The following is a 22,358-nucleotide window of genomic DNA, read 5'->3' as shown; positions in this document are numbered from 1 at the left end:
AGCAGATGGAAGCATGAAGTGCTCTAAAATCTCCTGGTAAATGGCTGCGTTGAGTTTTGACTTGATAAAACACAGTGGACCAACACCAGCAGATGACATGGCACCCCAAATCACAGACTGCGGAAACGTCACACTGGACTTCAAACACCTTGGATTCTGTGCCTCTCCACTCCTTCTCCAGACTCTAGGACATTGATTTCCAAATGAAATGCAAAATTTACTTCCATCTAAAAAGAGGACTTTGGACCACTGAGCAACAGTCCAGTTCTTTCTCTCCTTAGCCCAGGTAAGACGCTTCTGATGTTGTCTCTGGTTCAAGAGTGGCTTGATATTAGAAATGCGATAGTTGTAGCCCCTTTCCTGAAGACGTGTGTGTGGTGGCTCTTGATGCACTGACACCAGTCTCAGGCCACTCCTTGTGAAGTTCTCCGTAGTTCTTAAATCGACTTTTCTTGACAATCATCTCAAGACTGCAGTCATCCCTGTTGCTTGTGCACCTTTTCCAGCCAGCCTTTTCAGCAATGACCTTCTGTGGCTTACCCTCCTTGTGGAGGGTGTCAATGATCATCTTGTGGACAACTGTCAAGTCAACAATCTTCCCCATGATTGTGGTTGTGTGTACTGAACTAGACCAAGAGGTACACAGTATTTATACTGTTTTACTTAAACTCGAAATGAAATATTTTCATATTTTGATTTTTTTTGCGCTGTGGGCCATAATTATCAAAATTAAAATAGAAAAATGCTTGAAACATTTTATATTGCATATAATGAGTCTAGAATATATAAAATTTTCACTTTCTTAAATAACTGAAGGAAAATATTTAACTTTTTCACAATATTCTAATTGTTGGAGATGCACTAGGGTGGCACGGTGGTGTAGTGGTTAGCACTGTCGCCTCACAGCAAGAAAGTCCTGAGTTCGAGCCCAGTGGCCGACAAAGGCCTTTCTGTGTGGAGTTTGCATGCTCTCCCTGTGTCTGCGTGGGTTTCCTCCGGGTGCTCTGGTTTCCCCCACAGTCCAAAGACATGCAGGTTAGGCTAACTAAATTGACTGTAGGTGTGAGAATGGCTCCAGCTTGCCTGTAACCCTGTACAGCATAAGTGGCTACAGATGATGGATGGATGGAGATGCACTACTATATAAATCTTATATACAGAGGATATTACACGGTCGCACGAAGATATGAAGTTTACCTTCAAGTGGTAAATGGATATATGGATATATTTTTCAACACAAGAAGATAAACTTCATATTTTTGTGCCAACATGTAATGTTCTTTATATTATATGGACACATCCACAAAAAAATATACAGGTTAATCAAAAGAATTTTAATTTTTGAACCGCTTCGCCATTTTGACAATGCGCGTGAAGTCAGTGGGTAAAACCTGGAGTGACATCATCGGAGTGAAATATCAGAAAATATGTCACTCAGATCCGCGATGTAATTCGTATGAAAAATGAGTTTTTCAACACAAGAAAATAAACTTCGTATCTTCAAGCCAACATGTTTTTCATCGTTCTTTTTCTTATACAGACATATTCACAAACAAAAAGTACCCAGATTTATCCAAACAATTCATCGATTTCCTCATGAGTGACATACAGAGATTTATGTCATGGTTTTGGTTCTCCATGTCCCGGATGTAGCTCCAATGAAAAATACGAGTGGTATATTTCCCAGTAAAACACTCCATATAATATATAAGATTTTCAAACTCAATTACTTCAAAGTAATGAAATATCCAATCCATGAGTGAGAAAGTTAGGTTTGGATAACAGCAGACTAAAGGCACAAGATTCCTACAACAGGCCTGGACCACTCATAAATTGTGTTTGTGCCTAAGAGAAAATTCAAAATATGAGAAGATCAGTGAATGCAGCAAGTTCTCCTAAATTACCCATACAAGCCACTTAAGTGGGGTTTACATTAGACCGCATCAGCAGATCATCAGATTAACGTTTTTAAAACGATTAGTGTGCACACAGCAACACCAGTACACGATTTGCGTGCACACAGCAACACCAATACACGGATACGCTCGGCTCTGCAGGCATCCTGTGCTCCAAATCACTCCGCCCTGAACAGCGAGTGCCCTCTGGAGGGTGCGCACTCCGGCCCTGCGCAGCTCACAGAGCGTGCGAGTGAAGTGCACGAGCCACGATTCGGGACTGAGCCGCTGTGTGTGTGATCCCAGCGCATACCACTTACCACTTGCAAGTGGAAGGATGGCAAGCCTAAAGACAATCATAACTACACAATGGGCAGTATTTGCATCAGTATTTGCAGTATTTTCATACTTTTATACTCTTTAATGAAAGGTGATACAAGGCGGAAGTCCACGCCGTTTTTCAGCAGTCACGTCACATGACCAACGCCAGCGAATCAGGAAGGTGGATGTCACAGTGATGTTGTCCAATGACGATGCCAGCTAGAGCTCAGCACAGCGTATCCGCGTATTCTCAATGTTTACACAGCACCGGACCAGACACGATCTAGATTGAATACGTGGACCCTGGCGGATTCCTGTTTCCCGGCGTTTCCAGGCGGTTTAATGTAAACGGACAGTGCATCCGCGAAGAAAACGAGACAGATACGGTCTAATGTAAACTTGGCCTTAAGAACGAATCTGTTCGTAAGAGCAGTTCTTGCATGAGGCCCCTTTGTTCAAAGAGTCAAATAAAAAAGGGACTTCTAAGTTAGGAGTGAAATACATTAACCAAAAGAACAGCAAATAAGTCCCTTTCTAAATCTGATGTCATGTCATGCATTTCATACAGAGGCGTTTTCTTATCTAGGGTTACAAACCCTTGTGTGTAAAAAAAAAAAAAAAAAAGGTTAAGCCAAGACTTGGCATGAACAAGTTTGCTTGATATTTTAAAAAACTTGTACATGTCTGTCAAGCATAGAACAGTACTGAAACAAGAGAAGATTTACCCTTCTCTGTGTTCAGAAAGAACTTATTCTCTTCCCTGAACTTTTGCCCTATTCACCTCTGTTCAACTGAATATCTTATATTTCCAAACTATTAACCCGTCTTTGTGTGGTTTAACAAAAGGAAGTCTTTTTTTTTTTTGAAGTCCATGAAAAGGGGAGGGGAGAAGGTGAAAGGAGCTCAATCATTTCTGGCAGTCCGAACAAAAAGTGAACAAAAGCCCAGATGTGAGAGAAGATGGTAATTTAGGCCTGATCTACTGCGGATAAGGCTTTTCTGCCAGAGCTCATATACTCCCTGCACAAGGCCATGAGGGTGCCTAATCCCTCCACTTAGATAAACACAGATACACACACTCTGCTCTGCTCTATATGTCTTTTTGCGTCAGAACTGTACCTAAATTTATATTTCGGTACAGTTCTGACGCAAAAAGACATATAGGGTCTTTTTGCATCAGGACTGTACCTAAATATAAAATCAAATAAATACTAAATAAACGAAATACAAACGTAATTTTGAAACACATGATATGGCTAAACTGACAAACAACTGCTTCAAAAAATAATCATGCACTTTGTGAAGCTTCCCTCTAGTGTACCAAGTAAGATATGAGGGCAGCAAAAGATATAGTTTTGTCTGATGGAGCAGTATGAGCATCTCTCTCCATCATTAGAGCTGTGGCAGAATTTTATGGAGCAGAAAATTCAGTGGAGACTTAAACCTTCAACAAACACTGACTCCTCAAACCAGCCAATGGCTGCTTCAGAGACATTCTCACACAGACTCAGGCCCTGTCCACACAGCAACGGATTCAGGTGAATCCGATAAAATTGTTTATCGTTTCGGCCTGGCGTCCACACAGTTTTGGTGCCCCAAAACGCAATCTTTTGAGAACGAGTTCCAGAGTGGAAAGATCTGGCAACGTTGCTGTTGCGAAGTCGTCTGGATGAGTAGAACGGATTTGTTTATGATGACGTCACAACCACATGATTGTGAGTGCTTCATGCCGGGTAGAAGTGTAACGAACTCGATGCGAGTTGTCAACAAATCCTATAACTTGGTTCATGAAACGTGCTTACAAAATATTTTCACTGTGAATATTTATTGTGTAATGGTGCAAAGTGAGAGAGAGAGAGAGAGAGAGAGAGAGAGAGAGAGAGAATGGCCCTTAGGGCAGAGTCAATCCCGCCAGCAAAAATAGGGAAAAAAAGGAGCGATCTCACCTCTTCAGATGTTGGTTTAAGTCCTACAATACATTCCTCAAAAAGGGCGTAGAAGAACAAATTAATCCATCAACGTGTAGCATTCAATTTATTCCGGACCATTAAAGATGCCGCCTTCCGCGTAGAATCATACGTCATCCTCGCCGCCATATTGGATGGGTCAAAGCGGAGAATAAAGATGCCTCATTCATGTGCTGCGTTTAACTGTACCAACAGGTTTACCGTCCAAACGAGATCACATGGGATTACCTTTCACAGGTGAGACTGGAAAAATACTTTTCATTGTATTTGGTCATTATAATGTAATTTTACGAACAGATTTTTCTGACTTTGTGGCTAATATGAAGTCTCGCGCATAATAGTTTATGCGCATGCGTCGTTACTTCTTCTATTGTTCTGGTGTCTCCGAAGGGACCGTCTTACAGCGCCCCTAGAGGTGTGGCATGTGTATTGCATCGTTTTCAGCAAGCGTTGCGTTGCCATATGGACCTGATATTTTACTGATCGTTGCCCATTTGGACGCGATATTTTTTTAAATAACATCTCGTTGCCGTTGTCGTGTGGATGTAGCCTAAGACTGGCTTTTACTGCAAATGGACCAAACATTTGCTCTCTTGCAAACTGGACATTGAAACATATCATAAAAAGTCTCCGATATGCAAAGCATTTGTGGCAAATTACAATTCTGCAAAATGGTCCTATCTCAGCTGAACTGCATCACTAGCTTCTCGTGACTACCATTAGAACAGACACCTTCAATAACCATTATTGGACTATCAGGGAACGGCATGAGTGGCCAGCAGCGTCTGACAGAAGGCATCAAGTGAGGGTCAGAGGCTAATTAAACACATAAGCACCTCCAGTCCCGCATTGTTAACCAATCTGTCCCCAGCCGGAGAGTGTCATTGAGAGAACTGACAGGCCCTCCTCCGTGCTAAATTACTGGCACTCAGCCAGCTCCCAAAAATGACCTGTCCATCTCTGGACACACGCTCTGATCTGTCGAAACATTATGGATATACTATAATGACCTGAGACATGCGATCAATGCTTTGAGGGATTTCTTGTCATTCTGTTAAAATGAGTGAAAATAATTGTGACTGTGGAAAAAAAAAAGAGATGTGAAAATAAGAAGAGTGTCATGGGGTGGAGCACAGACTGCAGTCCCAAGGGTGAAATAAGTGTGTCATTACATTCAAACGGGGTCCTTAATGTCAGAAAGTCAGACAGAGAATTGATCAGAGCCATACAAAACAGGCATTTCATAACCACAATAACAGCTGATACTGAAAATACTAGCATGTTTTTAAATTCAACACAAAGCTGCCTTTTGGAAGTTTATAACTTCTTCAGCTCTTATTCCTCACTTACTGTTTGCATTTTGACATCATAGGGCACCATCACTGGCTAATGGTAGGCTTCACTCTAAACATTAAGAATGTATTAAATGCACTTGGATGAAGTTTTTAAATACTTGCAGGAAAGGTCATTTCAGCTTGATTAATCAAGGAATGTGTAATCTGGAATTTTCTCTATTTCCACTGATATTGGTCAGTATCCACGACAGATTTTTGTTTTCAACGTGTCCATGTCTTCGTGGCTCAACCGTTCTGAGCACTGGACAGTGGCAATGGCTGGAGAAGAACATAAAGCAATGCTTCTTCTGTATTTAATCTCCCCAATGCCTCAGGCAAGTCTTAATGGTGATGTTCTACAACACATTACAACAGTGCTTGAGATCAGAGCAGGCAATTACACCGGTATTTAACCAATCCATAGAGAGCGAAAAGACAAAGCATTTAGCATCAGCAGGAGAGAAGGCAAGACAGCATGAAATGGAGGAGTCACCAAGTGTGCCTTAAGCTTTAGACAGCAGACTGTACTTAGATTCCAGTCATGGATTTCACCTCCAGGCCACTGATTCCTTTAAAGGGGAACTGAAGTCATTTTTTTAAACTTGCTTTATTTCCTAATTAACGTGTTATTCAATTACGTTTTTGGTTTTATTAACCTTATATCATGACTTGTATTGGCATATTATATTACGCTTATCAGCCTTTTCGGTTTTTAGCCATGTTGAATGTAGCTCGTATGGTCCACGGCAGGCGTCGCTTATCTGCGCAATCTTCATGAGGTGGTGTTTACATTAGACCGTATCCGTCTCGTTTTCGTCGCGGATGCACTGTCCGTGCACATTAAAACGCCGGGAAACGACTCCACAGGCGGAACAACTTGAATCCACCGGGCCCACGTATTCAACCCAGTTCGTATCTGATCCGGTGCTGTGCAAACATTGAGGAACGAGGAAACGCAGTGCTGAGCTCTACACTGTAAAAAAAAATTTGTTGTTTTAACTTAAAAAAGTTAGTGCAAGGGCTGCCTTAAAATTTTGAGTTCACTGGAATTCACATAGTAAGTTAAATTGTTGTGAACTTACTATATTAATTTCAGTGAACTCAAAATTTTAAGGCAGCCCTTAAGGCAACCCTTGCACTAACTTTTTTAAGTTAAAACAACAAATCATTTTTTACAGTGTAGCTGACGTCGCCATTGGACAACGTCACTGTGACATCCACCTTCCTGATTCGATGGCGTTGGGATCACACACACAGCGGCTCAGTCCCGAATCACTGCTCGTGCGCTTCACTCGCGCGCTCTGTGAGCTGCGCAGGGCCGGAGTGCGCACCCTCCAGAGGGCACTCGCTGTTCAGGGCGGAGTGATTTGGAGCGCAGGAGGAAGCGCTGAGCCGCACTGAGGTTTATTTACACATTTCAACTTATTTACCTCCTTCAGGCGCTTAAACTCAGTGAGAACATGAACATCACAGCCAGGTGTGTTTATCTGCTGGAGAAGGTGTTCGCTTGCCATCCTTCCACTTGCAAGTGGTGAGTGACTTGCGCATGCCCGATATGCACTGGGATCATGTGACGTGCCGTCTAATTAGTCATGTGATTAGTGTATCTGTGTATTGGCGTTGCTGTGTGCACACGAATCGTTTTAAAAACGTTAATCTGATGATCCGCTGATACAGTCTAATGTAAACACCACCTGAGACTTGTGCGAGACTTCAAACGTGAAGTGTCAGCGCCACCATTTTGAAAACTGTTTACACAGCGGCCAGATCGCCATATTTAGATTAATTTCGAGATTTGCCAGCTTCATCAGTGATGGAGATTATTCCATACGACTTCCAACCAACGTGGAGTAGAGAAGAGTTGGAAAGACGACAGGACAAGGACTAGTCTGTCGCGTTGGTATTAACGTCATTACTGTCGCGCAATTAAAACGTGCCAGATCAGGTGGCTGGTGGGTTTTCAAAATAATAAATATATGCATGTATTTTTGTGATAAATACATATTATACTGAGCGCATTTCCCACATAATCCTCACTGAGGTTTCGGACAGTGCTACAAAATGGCGCCCCCACTATATAGCGCCCTATACAGTGAGTAGGGAGCGATTTCGGACACAGGGAAAACTTCCGGCTTGATTACGTCAGCATTCGAAAGAGGGCGCGCGCGTCTTCTGACAACGTTGGCAGATGTTGGTCACTTTGATTTCCGCTGTACGTTTTACTTCCGTCCTATGATGTCTCGCACAGGTCTCAACGAATCTCGTTTACGGCCATTGCTTTGACATATGGACTGATATTACAGAGCATATTTCAAACACTCATAACTTGCTATAGAGCAGTGACAAAATAGCTGTCAGAAATGCATTCCTACATTTTATAAAATGAGATAAATAGAATTTTGTTAATAAAAAAATTTGCCTTCAGTTCCCCTTTAAAACAGAATAGCAAAAGTCTGCCATTTGGTGTGTTTATTCTGTATCTGTAAAATGCAAAATTTAGCTAGAATAAATTATCTCCTCATACAAGCCAAAACAAAAATCAACATTATTCATAAGGGAAGACATGCTTACAGTATTTTTCAGGCTATAAGTTGCAGTCATTTACATATATTTGATCCAGACCTGTAATATGCTGGCAAGTAAAATCAGGTGTTTCAATAATTTTCATCCTTGGAAACCAAAGCACAGTTGCCATGGCATGCAGAAATCAGAAAATAACATATCTGCCACATCTATGAGATACACTATAGCACCAAAAGTATGTGGACACCTCAAAATTACACCCATGTGTTCCTTCCCCAAACTCTTGGCACAAATTTTGAACAGCACAATTGAAGAAAGCGAGGTCCATGAATGCATGGTGTGTTAAAGTTGGAGTGGAAGAACTCAAGTGGCCTACACAGAGCCTTGACCTCAAACCCACTGAACACCTTTGGGATGAACTGGAACTTGACTGCTCACCAGGCCTCCTAACCTGACATCGGTGCCTGACCTCACTAAGGGCCCGTCCACACGAATACGTTTTTGTCGAATCCGCATAAATACTTTATCGTTTCGGCCTCGCATCCAGACGGATCTGGCTTTTTCGAGGTGTGAAACCGGTATTTTTTGAAAACGGGTCCCAGAGTGGGAAAATCCTAAAACGCCGGATAGCCCGGAGTCGTCTGGACGGCGAATGCGGATTTTTTCAGAAACGATGACGTATAAGCCCCGCCTCTCTAACCTTTAACCTCAGCCGCCGTCGCTAGACGCGTCATAACAACAACAATGGCGGACTACAGGCTTGTGCTCGTACTGCAGAAACGTCCAATGTGACACGAAGTAGAAGTTCCACTTCATTGTCGGTCCACACAAAAAGACTCTCCTCTTCCTCTCAGAGTTGCGCTGGCCATGATCGTCCTCTTCTCGTGTTATGAGCTTGTTTGTAAAAACCTTTATACGCATGCTCCATGGCTTCTCTTCCGGTTTTAGTGTATTGGTGTGGCGGCGTCACAGCGCCACATACAGGCCTGGCATACGTACTACAGCGTTTTGGGTCGTTTCCAGTGAATCTGTGTGGACGCAGATATTTCTGGAAATGATGCCGTGTTTACGGAGATTTTTTTCAAAACGACAGCGTATTGGGTGAGGCCGCGCACTCGTGTGGACGGGCCCTGATGCTCTTGTAGCTGAATGAGTGCAAATCCCCACAGCCATGCTCCAAAATCTAGTGTTAAACCATACCAGAAGAGTGCTGATTGTTATAACAGCAAATGGAGGCTAACTCTGGAATGGGGTGTTCAAAAAAAAAAAAATCACATATTGGTGTGAAGGCCAGATGTCCACAAACTATTGGCTACACAGCATATATTATGTTTGATCCAGGCTTGTAATATTTTGGCGAGTAAAATCATGTGCTTCAATAATATTCATGCTTGGAAATCAATGCACACCAATATGCATCACAGCTATGAGTTATAATAACTCAGCAAGCCAAGCACTTCCCCCATAACGTTTCAGTATTAACATTGCTACGGGACTGAAATATCTGCACTCTGAATAATTTATGTCAGAGTAAAACAAAATACCATAAATCTTAAATCATGCCACATATACATCACAGATTGTTACGTTAAAGAAGGAAATCTCACCTTCTGAGTTGGCATTATAGTAGAGTTAACTGCTCTGCTAGGTGTGATGTCAAGAGAATGGATTAGCAATGTTGATAAAAGCTGTATGGCTTCTCTGTTACATGAGACGTTACACCTCTTCCTGTTGAATTATTACCACTTCGCTGCATTTAAAGAAAGCTTTCATTGTTGATCCTATAGTTTGGAAGAGTGAATAGGGCCTTTGATTATTTCTGTGAAACTGTGTTTATCCAGAAATGTACTTTGTTTGTATTTGAGCTGCGTGTACTTTTTTCATCACAGCCTGTTCCTCTGTCGGTTCCCATGTAAATTGAGTCGAGACCACACTGAAACTTGCATTCAAGTTATTAATGATCATAAACAGATATTGTCAAGTCCACCTCATAGCACTGAGGTCATTTGACACTGATTTAAATATTAGTCCTTCAAGATGTGTGAAGAACAATTTATTCCTACATTTCACCCATAACAACTGCGTGATGAACTGTCATTGCTAATTTCTGTAAATTTGTAGACGATTTGACTGATCACTGTATTCCTTTCGTAAAGTGGAGCTTTAGGAATCATTAAAAGCTTACTTTAAGATTTCAAATGATTAAACCAAATGGCTCTTATTCAGCATTTGATGTCAAGCAGCTGATATGAATACACGTAGCAAATTCCTTGTGTAGGCAGGAGGGTGGCGTAGTGGTTAGCGCTGTCACCTCACAGCAAGAAGGTTCCAGGTTTGAACCCAGCAAGGGCCTTTCTGTGTGGAGTTTGCATGTTGTCTGCATGGGTTTCCTCCGGGTGCTCCGGTTTCCCCTAGTCTGGTTAACACCAGACCATATCACAAGTGAAATATGGTCTGGAATCCGCCTATTGAATTTCTCGTAGGGGAGGTGTGGTTTACGATTGTCAACGGCCGTTTATTGGACGTTGCGAATGTCTATCATTTGGCGTATACGTAGCCCATGACCAATCATGGCAGTTGTACCCGGTGACGTAGTTAGAGCGACGAAGAAAGACTAACGCCAAATGCTGTTCTTTTTTTAAAACAAACTTTCGCTCTAAACTATTCAGAACAGTGTCTAAAGCTTGATCGAAAGTTTGGTTCGTATCGCTCGCCGCCATGTTAAATGTGATCCGTAAACAGTCCCAAATAAACTACAAGCTTCCGTTTGTCGAGTAGTACGCGTCACCGTCTTTCCACCCCTCCCCACTCTCTGATTGGCTCCCTAACTCAGGCGAGCCTTTAGACCATAGTTTCCATGCTGTCTTTTCAGATCGGAACGATTGTGCAAAGCAGCATGGGATTTCCCAGGCTAGGTTTCCCCCACAATCCAAAGACATGCAGTTAGGTTAATGTGGGGCAGACTTGGGCTGAAGTGCCCTTGAGCAAGGTGCCTGACCCGACTGCTCCCCAGGTGCTCTGGTGTGGCTGCCCACTGCTCTGATACCCCTTTTCCACCAAATCAGTTCCAGGGCTGGTTCTGGGCTGGTGCTGGTTCACAACTCGTTCAATTTGCGAGCCAGCTGAGAACCAGTTTGCTTTTACATAGCTCGGGGTGCTAAGGGGAGCCACGTCATTACGTCACTGTATACGTCAGTTACGTCGCTGCGTTTGCATAAACCTTGGCGCGAACATCAAAGCAACAACAACACGGAGAAGAAGAAGCAGCAGCAGCAACAACAACAATAATGGATGACTTCGCGTTTGTACAGCTGCTGCTTCTGGCTTTACGGTGCTTCATTGGGATCAGAAAACGGCAGATCCAATGTGTTTGTGTTGATCGACAGGTTTTGAGTGGACGGCGATTACATTCTAGGAGACAGGTAATAACCTAATAACGTTTTGACTCTTACTTACACTGAATGTGAGATGGTTATGTTAGCCTTTGTTATGAGCTAACGTTAGCTGGTGTGATGTCAGCCTTGGCGGTCTTGCTATTGTTGTTGGTCTTAACAACTCCGCCCCCCTGCTGACGTAAGCGGTTCTTTCCTCTGGCCCAGCAGAGAGTTGGTGCTAGCCTGGAACCGGTTTTTCTGGCCCCAGAGCCAGTTCTTTGTCAGTGAAAACAGAAAACCCGGTTCCAAACTAAGCACTGGCCCCGAACCAGCCCTGGGACTGCTTTGGTGGAAAAGGGGCATGAGTGTGTGCGTGTGTTCATTGCTTCAGATGGGTTAAATGCAGAGGATGAATTTCACTGTGCTTGAAGTGTGCATGTGACAAATAAAGGTTTCTTCTTCTTACTTTAACACACTCTAAATTTGAATAATAATGGGATTCATCTATTACCTTTATGGCTTAGCGAGACAGCATAGGGAACAGTGAGATCAATAAATATCCATAGCTTTGATAGGCTTTCCACTTACTAGAAAATAAAATATTTGAGATTGAAATTCATTGAATGTGTAAACATGACCAAACTACTAAGACCCAAATCAATGACGGCTAAAACTTTCCTGAAAAAAAGATTTGCTTACTGCATTACATACTGATTGGTGTCCTTATTTTCTAAGACTGAAGAGGATATAATTCCTCTTCCTACATGAAACTTTCAGAGATATTCTTCAACAACAACAACAAAACAAAAAAGAAAGAAAATGGTTAAACCTGTCTCGTATAACACTAAAATTCTAACATAACTCACAGCGAGCACATCATCTCGGTGCATGACGGGGCAGGAGGATGGGTTGGGAGAGAGATGTGGGATGGATGTAAGCCAACCCCAAGCGGGTGATGGAGTGTGGTGTCACTAGCGGCGTGGACGATTTACAGCAAAGCGCTGCTGACGAGCTCGCGGCAGTAAAGTGCGCACAGGGGCGTATTTCACAGCGAGCTGGCTTTTATGAAGAACACTTGGACGCCCCGGCAGGGCCGCCGCTCGTGACGGATGGAGAAAGACGCATGACAAGCTTCATCATTGTTTGTAAATCTTAACTGTTCCCGCTCACTAACCCCAGAGGCAATTTTCCCGAGACACCGGCAGAGAGGGCCTGCTCAGAAAGGACAGCATGGCACTCCTGAAGGTTATTTGGCCTCATATTTGGCCAACTGATTACTCCCCCCATCCACCACCCACCCCATCCACAGAGCAAGGGGGAAATAAATACACATCATGCAGGGTAGGAGCACATGAGGCACAGTAAGTGTATGGGGCGCACACAAGACTTCTCATAGAAAGACATATGTCTACAAGAGCATTACATCTTAAGGACCAAGGATCAAACTTTGTCTTCAATATCAAAATGTAATCTTGTAACCACATAAATCTTTAAAACATTCACAGAACGTGCCTTAAATGTTTTTGAGACGCTGTATCTAAATAATAATCATATATATATATATATATATATATATATATATATATATATATATATATATATGCAACCCCAAATCAGAAAAAAGTTGGGACAGTATGTTGAAATTGAAATTAAAACAGAAAACAATAATTTGTAAATAACCACAATACATGCTTCCACTGTGTGATGGTCCATTCCAGATACCTCCGAGTCCAGAGAAGTCAATGGTGCTTCTGGACACAGTTAACATAAGGCTTCTTTTTTGCACAGTAAAGTTTTAACTGGCATTTCTGGATGTAACTCTATATTGTAGTGCTTGCCACAGTAATCCTGAGCCCGTGTGGTTATATCAGCTATAGAGGAATGACGGTTCCTGATGCAGTGCCGTCTGAGGAATCAGAGTATCTGCACATTTTTCAAGTACAAATTTAAAGACTTTTAAGACCTTTTCAAGACCTCTAAATGGAAAAATTAAGACTGTACCATGGCAAAGAAAATGATAAATACGACAACTTAAAACTGTTTTCTGCAATAGTTTTTTTTACTAACTTTAAGAAGAATGCACACAATTGGTGAACAACAGGGTGCATCAATGGCAGCTGTTAGACATGCAAACAGCTGAAGCAAAGTCGTGTGTTTTGGGCCTGCAGAACTACTGTAGCAGCAAGGAGAAGACTGGTGTTTACTGGAAAAAGCACCATGAATCATTTCAAAAACCAAAACAATAAACGGCAAGTAGAACCAGCTGAACAGCCTTAGCCGGCATTATTTCAATCCCCAAAGATTATCTTTGATGATGTGTGATTTTGTGTCCGACAGCAAAATCAGTCTGAGTGTCGTACAGTACACAGCTGGCTGAGGAAGTTCTCGAGTATCTTCTGCATTATAGCAGGTAACAGCATAAACCTGTTTATGCAGTCATACAATCATCAGAGCGTTACATTAAACACAGAAAAACAACTGTCACCTTTCATAACCATTATCAATATTAATCAATGTGTTGTAATAGCTGTAAACTAATTATCATCAGTGCAATTGTTATATCAATGTTCATTATTCAAAAATAATCATTAATTATCTATAATCCATGAATAATTGTTTGTATTACTATTACTACTACTACTACTAATAATAATAATAATAATAATAACTACTTTTTAATAATAATTAAAAAAAATTAACTCAATTTTATAACATTTTAATAATCACTACTTGTTAGCTATATTAATTAATAATAGAGTAGCAATTATTATAATTCAGTATTATTAATTACTACTTAATTAATAAGCAGTGATTATCAAAATGTAATTTAATAATTAGTAATTATTATTATCAACTACTAAATTATACTAATAAATAATAAGTAGTGATTATTAAAATGCTATAAAATTGAGTTATAAGATTAGTTAAAATTATTATTAAAAAAGTAGTAATTATTATTAGTAGTAGTAGTGATACAAACAATTATTCATGGATTATAGATAATAATTTGTTTTTAATAGTGAACATTGATATAACAATTGAACTGATAAAAATAATAATAATAATATTAACATTTACAAGTATTACTAGTAGTATTATGGTTTAGTAGTAGTAGTAGTATAGTTATTTTATATCAATGTTCACTATTTAAAAAAATTATCTATAATCTATGAGTATTTGTTTGTATTCTACCAATTACTATGTTTTAATAATTATTTGTAATAATTTTTAATAACTTAATTTTATAAAATTTAATAATCCCTAGTACTTATTAATCACTAATTCATATGTAGTAATGATTAATAATCAATAATAATTACTATTACTACTAATTATTATTAGTGGTTGTTAATATTATTCTTATTATTATATTAAAAACACTGTTGTAGACGATAAGTAATAAAACTAAAAAACTTTTTGTACAAATTATTTATATTGTACTATATTTAGAATTATTGTATTTTCTGGAGTTCTTTTTAATTGAGTTTTGAAATAAAGGTTGTTTATATATTTATATTAAACTTAGTACAATAAACAATGTTAATTATGTAAAAAATTATGCTAATCACTATTATTAGTAGTATTTCCTACAAGTCCCATTTTCCACCTGACTCGTGTGCATGCGCGAACCCCCCTGCGTTTCACTCCGGAGCACTTGACCTCTAACACACACACATGCGCACGCGCGCCTCGTGTCCGTGAAAACCAGTTTCCCACTCCGCCGTGTCCCCAGCGCTGCGTTACCATCTTTAAACACATTTGTGCGATCCAGCACTTTTTATCGCAAACGAGTCTTCTCCTTATTTTGGGGGTATTTGTCATCCTCCAAACACTTGTCATTAAACAGACATCTTCCCATAATTATCAATGCTTTCTAGCGCCCACGTAAGCTACCTGTGTATCTCTCACTCTTCACAACCACCACACCACACCACCTCCAGTAGCCTCCTAACGTTAGTTCTTGTTCTACGGAATGCACAGAAGGCACAGAACCAATGCTGCCCCCAAAAGGTACGCTGGTCACTTTTAAAATTATGGTTAAAAAAATACCCCAAACCGGATGAAGACATTTCACTCGTTCGGTCCAATATTACATTTAATACCTCCCTTTCGAAAATCCCACTCATCTCATCTCATCTCATTATCTCTAGCCGCTTTATCCTTCTACAGGGTCGCAGGCAAGCTGGAGCCTATCCCAGCTGACTACGGGCGAAAGGCGGGGTACACCCTGGACAAGTCGCCAGGTCATCACAGGGCTGACACATAGACACAGACAACCATTCACACTCACATTCACACCTACGCTCAATTTAGAGTCACCAGTTAACCTAACCTGCATGTCTTTGGACTGTGGGGGAAACCGGAGCACCCGGAGGAAACCCACGCGGACACGGGGAGAACATGCAAACTCCGCACAGAAAGGCCCTCGCCAGCCCCGGGGCTCGAACCCAGGACCTTCTTGCTGTGAGGCGACAGCGCTAACCACTACACCACCGTGCCGCCCAATCCCACTCATTTCAAACAATTTAAGATGTTTTTAGGCCTTGAAAACCGAAAGTAGTATTTAAGACTTAAGACTTTTTAAGGACCCGCGGGAACCCTGGGAATCGGTGATTCTGGGTGTTCAGCTTAGGCTTGTGCCCTTGCCCTTTACACACTGACATTCCTCCAGATTCTTTGAATCATTTAATGTTATTATGAACCATAGAGAGTGAAACATCCAAATCCTTCTTTGAGGAACATGTTTTTAAACATTCCAATAATTTTCTCATGCATTTATTGACAAACCAGAGATCCTTAGCCCACCTTTGCTGCTCGAAGACTAGTCCTTTCCAGGATGCTGATTTTGCACCAAATCATGATTACAATCATCTGTTGACATGACCAGTTTCAAAGCACATCATTATTTAATTGTTTTACCTCATTACTAGCCTTAAATTGCAACTTTTTTTGGCATGTGTTGCAGGCCTGAAACACAGGAATTGGTGTACATTAATAAATGAAATGAAGGTAACCAGACAAAACATGACATATCTTGGGTTCATAATGTCTGCAATGAAATACAAGTCATAGTAAATTTAGAAATCATTGCTTTCTTTTTTATTTGCATTTTTAATGCCGTCCTAACTTTTTTGTTTGTTTGTTTAATTTGGGGTTGTATATAAGGTTATACCTGATTGCATATACAGGGTGCATATGTGAACTGTGCTCAGGAATAAGTAGCAAATCAGGCCTAGCTGTACTGGCTGTACTAATAATGATGATAAAAAGAATGACATGAAATATGTGTGTGCCACACTAGAATAGGAGGCAACTCTTTGCAGATAACAGTTTTTTTTCTGGCCATGCCAGCCTGGCCATGCATGCAAGGTCAAGGCTATGCCATTACTAATAAGACCATCTAAACAGGGTAGAATGGGAGACGGAAAGCTTATTTTGATAAGCTTCTTGACTTCATTGCAGTCTAATACCCCTTTTCCACCAAATCAGTTCCAGGGCTGGTTCGGGGCCAGTGCTTAGTTTGGAACCGGGTTTTCTGTTTCCACTGACAAAGAACTGGCTCTGGGCCAGAAAAAACGGTTCCAGGGTAGCACCAGCTCTTTGCTGGGCTAGAGGAAAGAACCGGGGGGGGGGGGGGGGGGGGCGCGGAGTTGTTAAGACCAACAACAATAGCAAGACCGCGAGAGGGCACCATTTTTAAATAAGCGATGAGATATCATGGATGCAGTAAAGCAGCAGTCATCCATTATTGTTGTTGTTGTTGTTGCTGCTGCTTCTTCTTCTTCTCCGTGTTGTTGTTGCTTCGATGTTCGCGCCAAGGTTTATGCAAACGCAGCGATGTAACTGATGTATACAGTGACGTAATGACGTGGCTCCCCTTAGCACCCCGAGCTATGGAAAAGCAAACTGGTTCTCAGCTGGCTCGCAAGTTGAACGAGTTGTGAACCAGCACCAGCACTGGCCCCGAACCAGCCCTGGAACTGATTTGGTGGAAAAGGGGTATGAGTCATTTCCATTTCCTACCCGATTATACTCAGAATATCCCTGAACACATCATTTTAAAATTTATGATGAATCAATCATATGATGCTTAGTGTTTTACAACAGATCCACGAAGCTGAAGAAAAAGCCATCGGAACATCTCTTCACCTGTACTCCTGATAAAAAAAGGCATGATATAGAAACAGGAAATGTGGCAGAGTCATCCAGCTATTCCAAGGCCCAATCCCAATTCTAATTTCTACCCCTACCCCTCCGCCTTCCCCTTGGCCCTTCCCCTTGAAACTGAGCTACAAGGGATAGGGCTTGAAATTCAACCCTTACGTATTGGGATAGCCCTTCAACGATCGCATACGTCATCGCGTGCCTCCGTCAGCGTTTACGTTAGCAAAACGCGACGCGTCATTGGCTGCAACCAGCCGCTACAGTCAGAGCCAGAGGCAGAAATCTCTGCTGGCAGGGTGTGATTTGTTAACTAACACCACTGAATGGGATATCTTTGGCGCTTCGTGCACCACATCCGACAGAATGAGGTGTCAGAACACTCATGTAAACAATAAAAGCGAGAATAACAGAACAAAACGTACGCAGTAAAGCAACCGAAAACAATACTCACTCCCAAAGCTTTTTAGCAGCAGCTTGGATTTCAGAAATCGCTGCTCATTCTTAGCTCGAAAGCGAATCAAGCGGCGTGTTTCCTCTGGATAACAACTTAAAACACGTAAATAATGGAGAAAATACATTTATGACAATCTTTCGCCGCGGGAACCGCCATCTTTCTGAAATCCGCATGAAATCTCGCTGAAATCCGCATGGCATTGTGGGAAATCACTCAAACCCCTTCGTTCGGAGTCTGCTCCAGGAAAATCTCCGTTTGGAGGGGTACAGAAGCCCTCCCCCTTCCCCTCCCCCTCCGCGTTAACTGGGATTGGGATACCCCTACCCCTTCACGTGAACGCGCAAAATGGAGGGGAAGGGCCAAGGGGTTGGTCCAAGGGGTGAAATGGGATTCGGCCCAAGTTAACCGTGTAGTTAACTCCTAGTAAACTAGCATGTCACAGATTTCACAATTCAAGCCTTGATTCTGTACCATCATATTCTCTGTGGCCGAATCCCATTTCACCCCTTGGACCAACCCCTTGGCCCTTCCCCTCCATTTTGCGCGTTCACGTGAAGGGGTAGGGGTATCCCAATCCCAGTTAACGCGGAGGGGTACGGGAAGGGGTAGGGCTTCTGTACCCCTCCAAACGGAGATTTTCCTGGAGCTGACTCCGAACGAAGGGGTTTGAGTGATTTCCCACAATGCCATGCGGATTTCAGCGAGATTTCATGCGGATTTCAGAAAGATGGCGGTTCCCGCGGCGAAAGATTGTCATAAATGTATTTTCTCCATTATTTACGTGTTTTAAGTTGTTATCCAGAGGAGAAACGCCGCTTGATTCGCTTTCGAGCTGAGAATGAGCAGCGATTTCTGAAATCCAAGCTGCTGCTAAAAAGCTTTGGGAGTGAGTATTGTTTTCGGTTGCTTGACTGCGTACGTTTTGTTCTGTTATTCTCGCTTTTATTGTTTACATGAGTGTTCTGACACCTCATTCTGTCGGATGTGGTGCACGAAGCGCCAAAGATATCCCATTCAGTGGTGTTAGTTAACAAATCACACCCTGCCAGCAGAGATTTCTGGTTCTGCCTCTGGCTCTGACTGTAGCGGCTGGTTGCAGCCAATGACGCATTTGGTCGCGTTTTACTAACGTAAACGCTGACGGAGGCACGCGATGATGTATGCGATCGTTGAAGGGCTATCCCAATACGTAAGGGTTGAATTTCAAGCCCTATCCCTTGTAGCTCAGTTTCAAGGGGAAGGGCCAAGGGGAAGGGGGAGGGGAAGGGGTAGGGGTAGAAATTAGAATTGGGATTGGGCCTGTGACTTTTAACAATAGACAGACCTATCAAAATAACAACCGAAAGTTTATTCATTCATAATATTAGATAGGTTACCTAGCTGGATTCACATATAAGCTCTGTGGGAAAAATTTTTTCCAGGTACTGTGTTATTAATTATGTGCACACTGGTGGCCAGATATACTAATGTTTTGCAGAATGTGCAAACCCTCTTTTGGCGTTAAGAAACTACTGTCAGGATTTACTAAGGAAGCGCACCGAAATGTTTGGGAAGGAAAGGTGTGGGCAAAGTTATTTTTGCAGCTGACCTCAGCGCATATGGATTTGTAGGAGGTTCCCTTTCAGATTGCAAAATTTGGGGGAGGAGAGTACTTAAATGAATCGTGCCACATGATTTACTATTTATTTAATGCTGAAAAAATAGCATGCCTTAATTTTGTCGAGATGTTGAGACAGCAAGAGATACACTGTGTGCAAGTGTTTACCAGCGCACACAGGAGAGACTGAGCATTCACAAAATAGATTTCTGTTTGCTCAGATTAAGCTAATATTTTCTTGGTGACCTAAGAGTACCACTGTTTGCTCAGGAAAGGGGCACAAAAAACAGAACACATGGTAGAAGGAAGAGAATTTTTTCCACTCGTGTTAATTTATTTGGAATGCCAAAGGAAGACATTATTGATTGCCAAGGCACTTAATTCAGTAGTTTGCGACCCTACGTTAATTTGCACTGCTCTTGGTGGATTGCGTTGGTCATTATTAAAATGAACTGACCGCATCTGTGTTTATTAATTTGCATATTGTTAGATCACCCACAGAATTGACCACTCCCATTGGTGCTTTCTTTCTTTCTTTTTTTTAAATCGCCGCCTCATGCTAATTTGCCCTGCTGAGTAAATATGGTCCTGGATGTGTAAATGAACTCATAGATAAATAAGGAATTTACAAATCAACCAAATTTCACCTAAACGCTAAGCTATATAATCTGAATCAATCCACATTTACTTAATCATGTATAAATCACTTTTTTTCAGCACTGGGGTGTTTTATACATGAAACTGGTACAAGCAGGTCTCACATTATGTATCACAGGAAACAGCCATCAGCCTGCTCTCACTCCAGTAACTGGGTAGTTGGTATCAGTGTTTTGAGACCACCCAGACTGGAGCGCTTTTGTGCTGTAGTGGAGTGAGAGTGCAGGGGGACAGGCACCCTCATGGGTAAGCAGCTTGTAAAATTCATAAAGAACCAGAACAGGTAAAAGCTTTCAGGAGATGAGGGAACACTTGGTCTATTAAAACACAAAACATGCAAGAGCTCTGTGAACATCACTTCTCAAGTGTTCATTTATAAATTGATGTGCTTTGAACAGTTCAGAACCAGCCATAAGTCAGACATTTGTGCGAATTTATGATATCTGCAACATGAAGAACCTAGAGTATTAAAAGAGTGTGACTTCTGCACTTGTACATGCAGCTCGTGTCACTTTAAATCCCAAGGCGTAAGAACAAATGGCCATAATAAAAGTTTTACTTTTGAATTTATTTATTTGTGTGAATTTTATGGCAGTCTTGACTTGCAGAGTGAACCTCCCTCAGATGTACTTTGCGCACGCTGTTGATAAACTCTGGATAAAACTTTATGGGCCTGTGAGTGGGGTGTGTGTGTGTGTGTATATGTGCGCACGAGAGAGAAAGGAGGACGGGGATGAGAGAATGATGAGGACACTGACCTGCAGGTTTGTGCTCGGGCCAGATGTTGTTGTCCTCAAGGGTGAAAATGGGGGGCTTGCAGGCAGCTGTGCTCAGGCCCTGGCTGAAGTAGGAGGCTGCAGAGTAATAGGAGTGCATACGGTATTGCTGGGGCATGTTGTGGCTGGACAGGCGGCTATCTCCACTGGGCATCTGCTTCAAAGTGAAATGATTCAAGCACAGACACAGACACACAAACACCCACATGGGTGAGATTAATGTAACTGGAAATATGACATAACACACACACACATACATACACATACACATATATATATATATATATATATATATATATAAAGTGCTGTCAAAAATGTCGCGTTATTAACGCGTTAACTTGACTCAATTTTAACGGCGATAATTTTTTTATCGCGAGATTAACGCTCTGTGACATGATGCCACGCCCCGCACAGCCAGAGTCCTCGGCCCTCCCCCGAAGAGCCACGGTGCTCGGCTTAGGTTTCGTTTTCCCATCGGCGGCTCCAGCCCCACTTTGCAGTGGCTGTGACAAGACGTGTTATGCTCTGCAATAAAAAAAAAAAACATTGGTACAACCAGTGTTCGAACTATGCCGATATTTTCGGGGGGGGTCCCTTTATTCCCTTGGGGGGGTGCTTGCGCTTGTCTCAGAGCGCGGCTCTCCATCGCGCGCTCACTTCGGATATGCAAATGCTTCCCGTTACACACGATTGCTATGTCAATAAACATCATTTTGACAATATTTTAGAGACCCCCCAACATTTCCCAAGTCATGTTTTCAAGGGATCTCATGTCTGTTTCAGGGGATCTCGGATCCCCCGAGTACCCCCGTAGTTCGAACGGTGAGCAAGCCCATTCACTTTTTTATGCTGATAAGAGAATTACAATGGTTTTTCATGTGACAAAAATGTGCAATTAAATTGCGATTAATCGCGAGTTAACTATGACAGTCGCGACATTAATCGCGATTAAATATTTTAATCGCTTGACAGCACTAATATATATATATATATATATATATATATATATATATATATATATATATATATATATATATATATATATAAACTAATCCAGATTGTTAATTATGGTGGCAGATCTGTGACGTTGTGGCACTGTTTTTCCTCTGAAGGCCCTGGGAACCTTGGCCAGAATGAATGGCACCAAGTACCAGGATATTTTAACTGACAAATGTCAAATGTCTTCTCTCTCTTTGACAAGACATTACAACTGGGTCATCACTGGATCTTTCAGTGATCTTATGTTCTTTCAAAAACATACATCCAAATCCACATTAAAAATGGTGCAATGATCA

The 22,358-nt window shown here is 41.7% G+C and overlaps 1 protein-coding gene across 1 annotated transcript in view; it reads right to left on the bottom strand.

Moving 5' to 3' along the window:
* The window catches only part of dmrt1 (doublesex and mab-3 related transcription factor 1), a 71,317-nt gene that overhangs the window by 4,372 nt on the left and 44,587 nt on the right, over nt 1-22,358 (bottom strand). Inside the window, exon 4 of the mRNA XM_060907214.1 lies at nt 21,046-21,220. Coding sequence (XP_060763197.1) covers nt 21,046-21,220 — 175 coding nt within the window. The remainder of the gene's footprint in view (nt 1-21,045; nt 21,221-22,358) is intronic.

The sequence above is a fragment of the Neoarius graeffei genome, chromosome 24, assembly GCF_027579695.1.
Source record: "Neoarius graeffei isolate fNeoGra1 chromosome 24, fNeoGra1.pri, whole genome shotgun sequence".
In the NCBI taxonomy this organism is placed as follows: Eukaryota; Metazoa; Chordata; class Actinopteri; order Siluriformes; family Ariidae; genus Neoarius; species Neoarius graeffei.
Note: the sequence above shows the minus strand (reverse complement) of the source record. Positions and strands in the feature narration are given on the sequence as shown.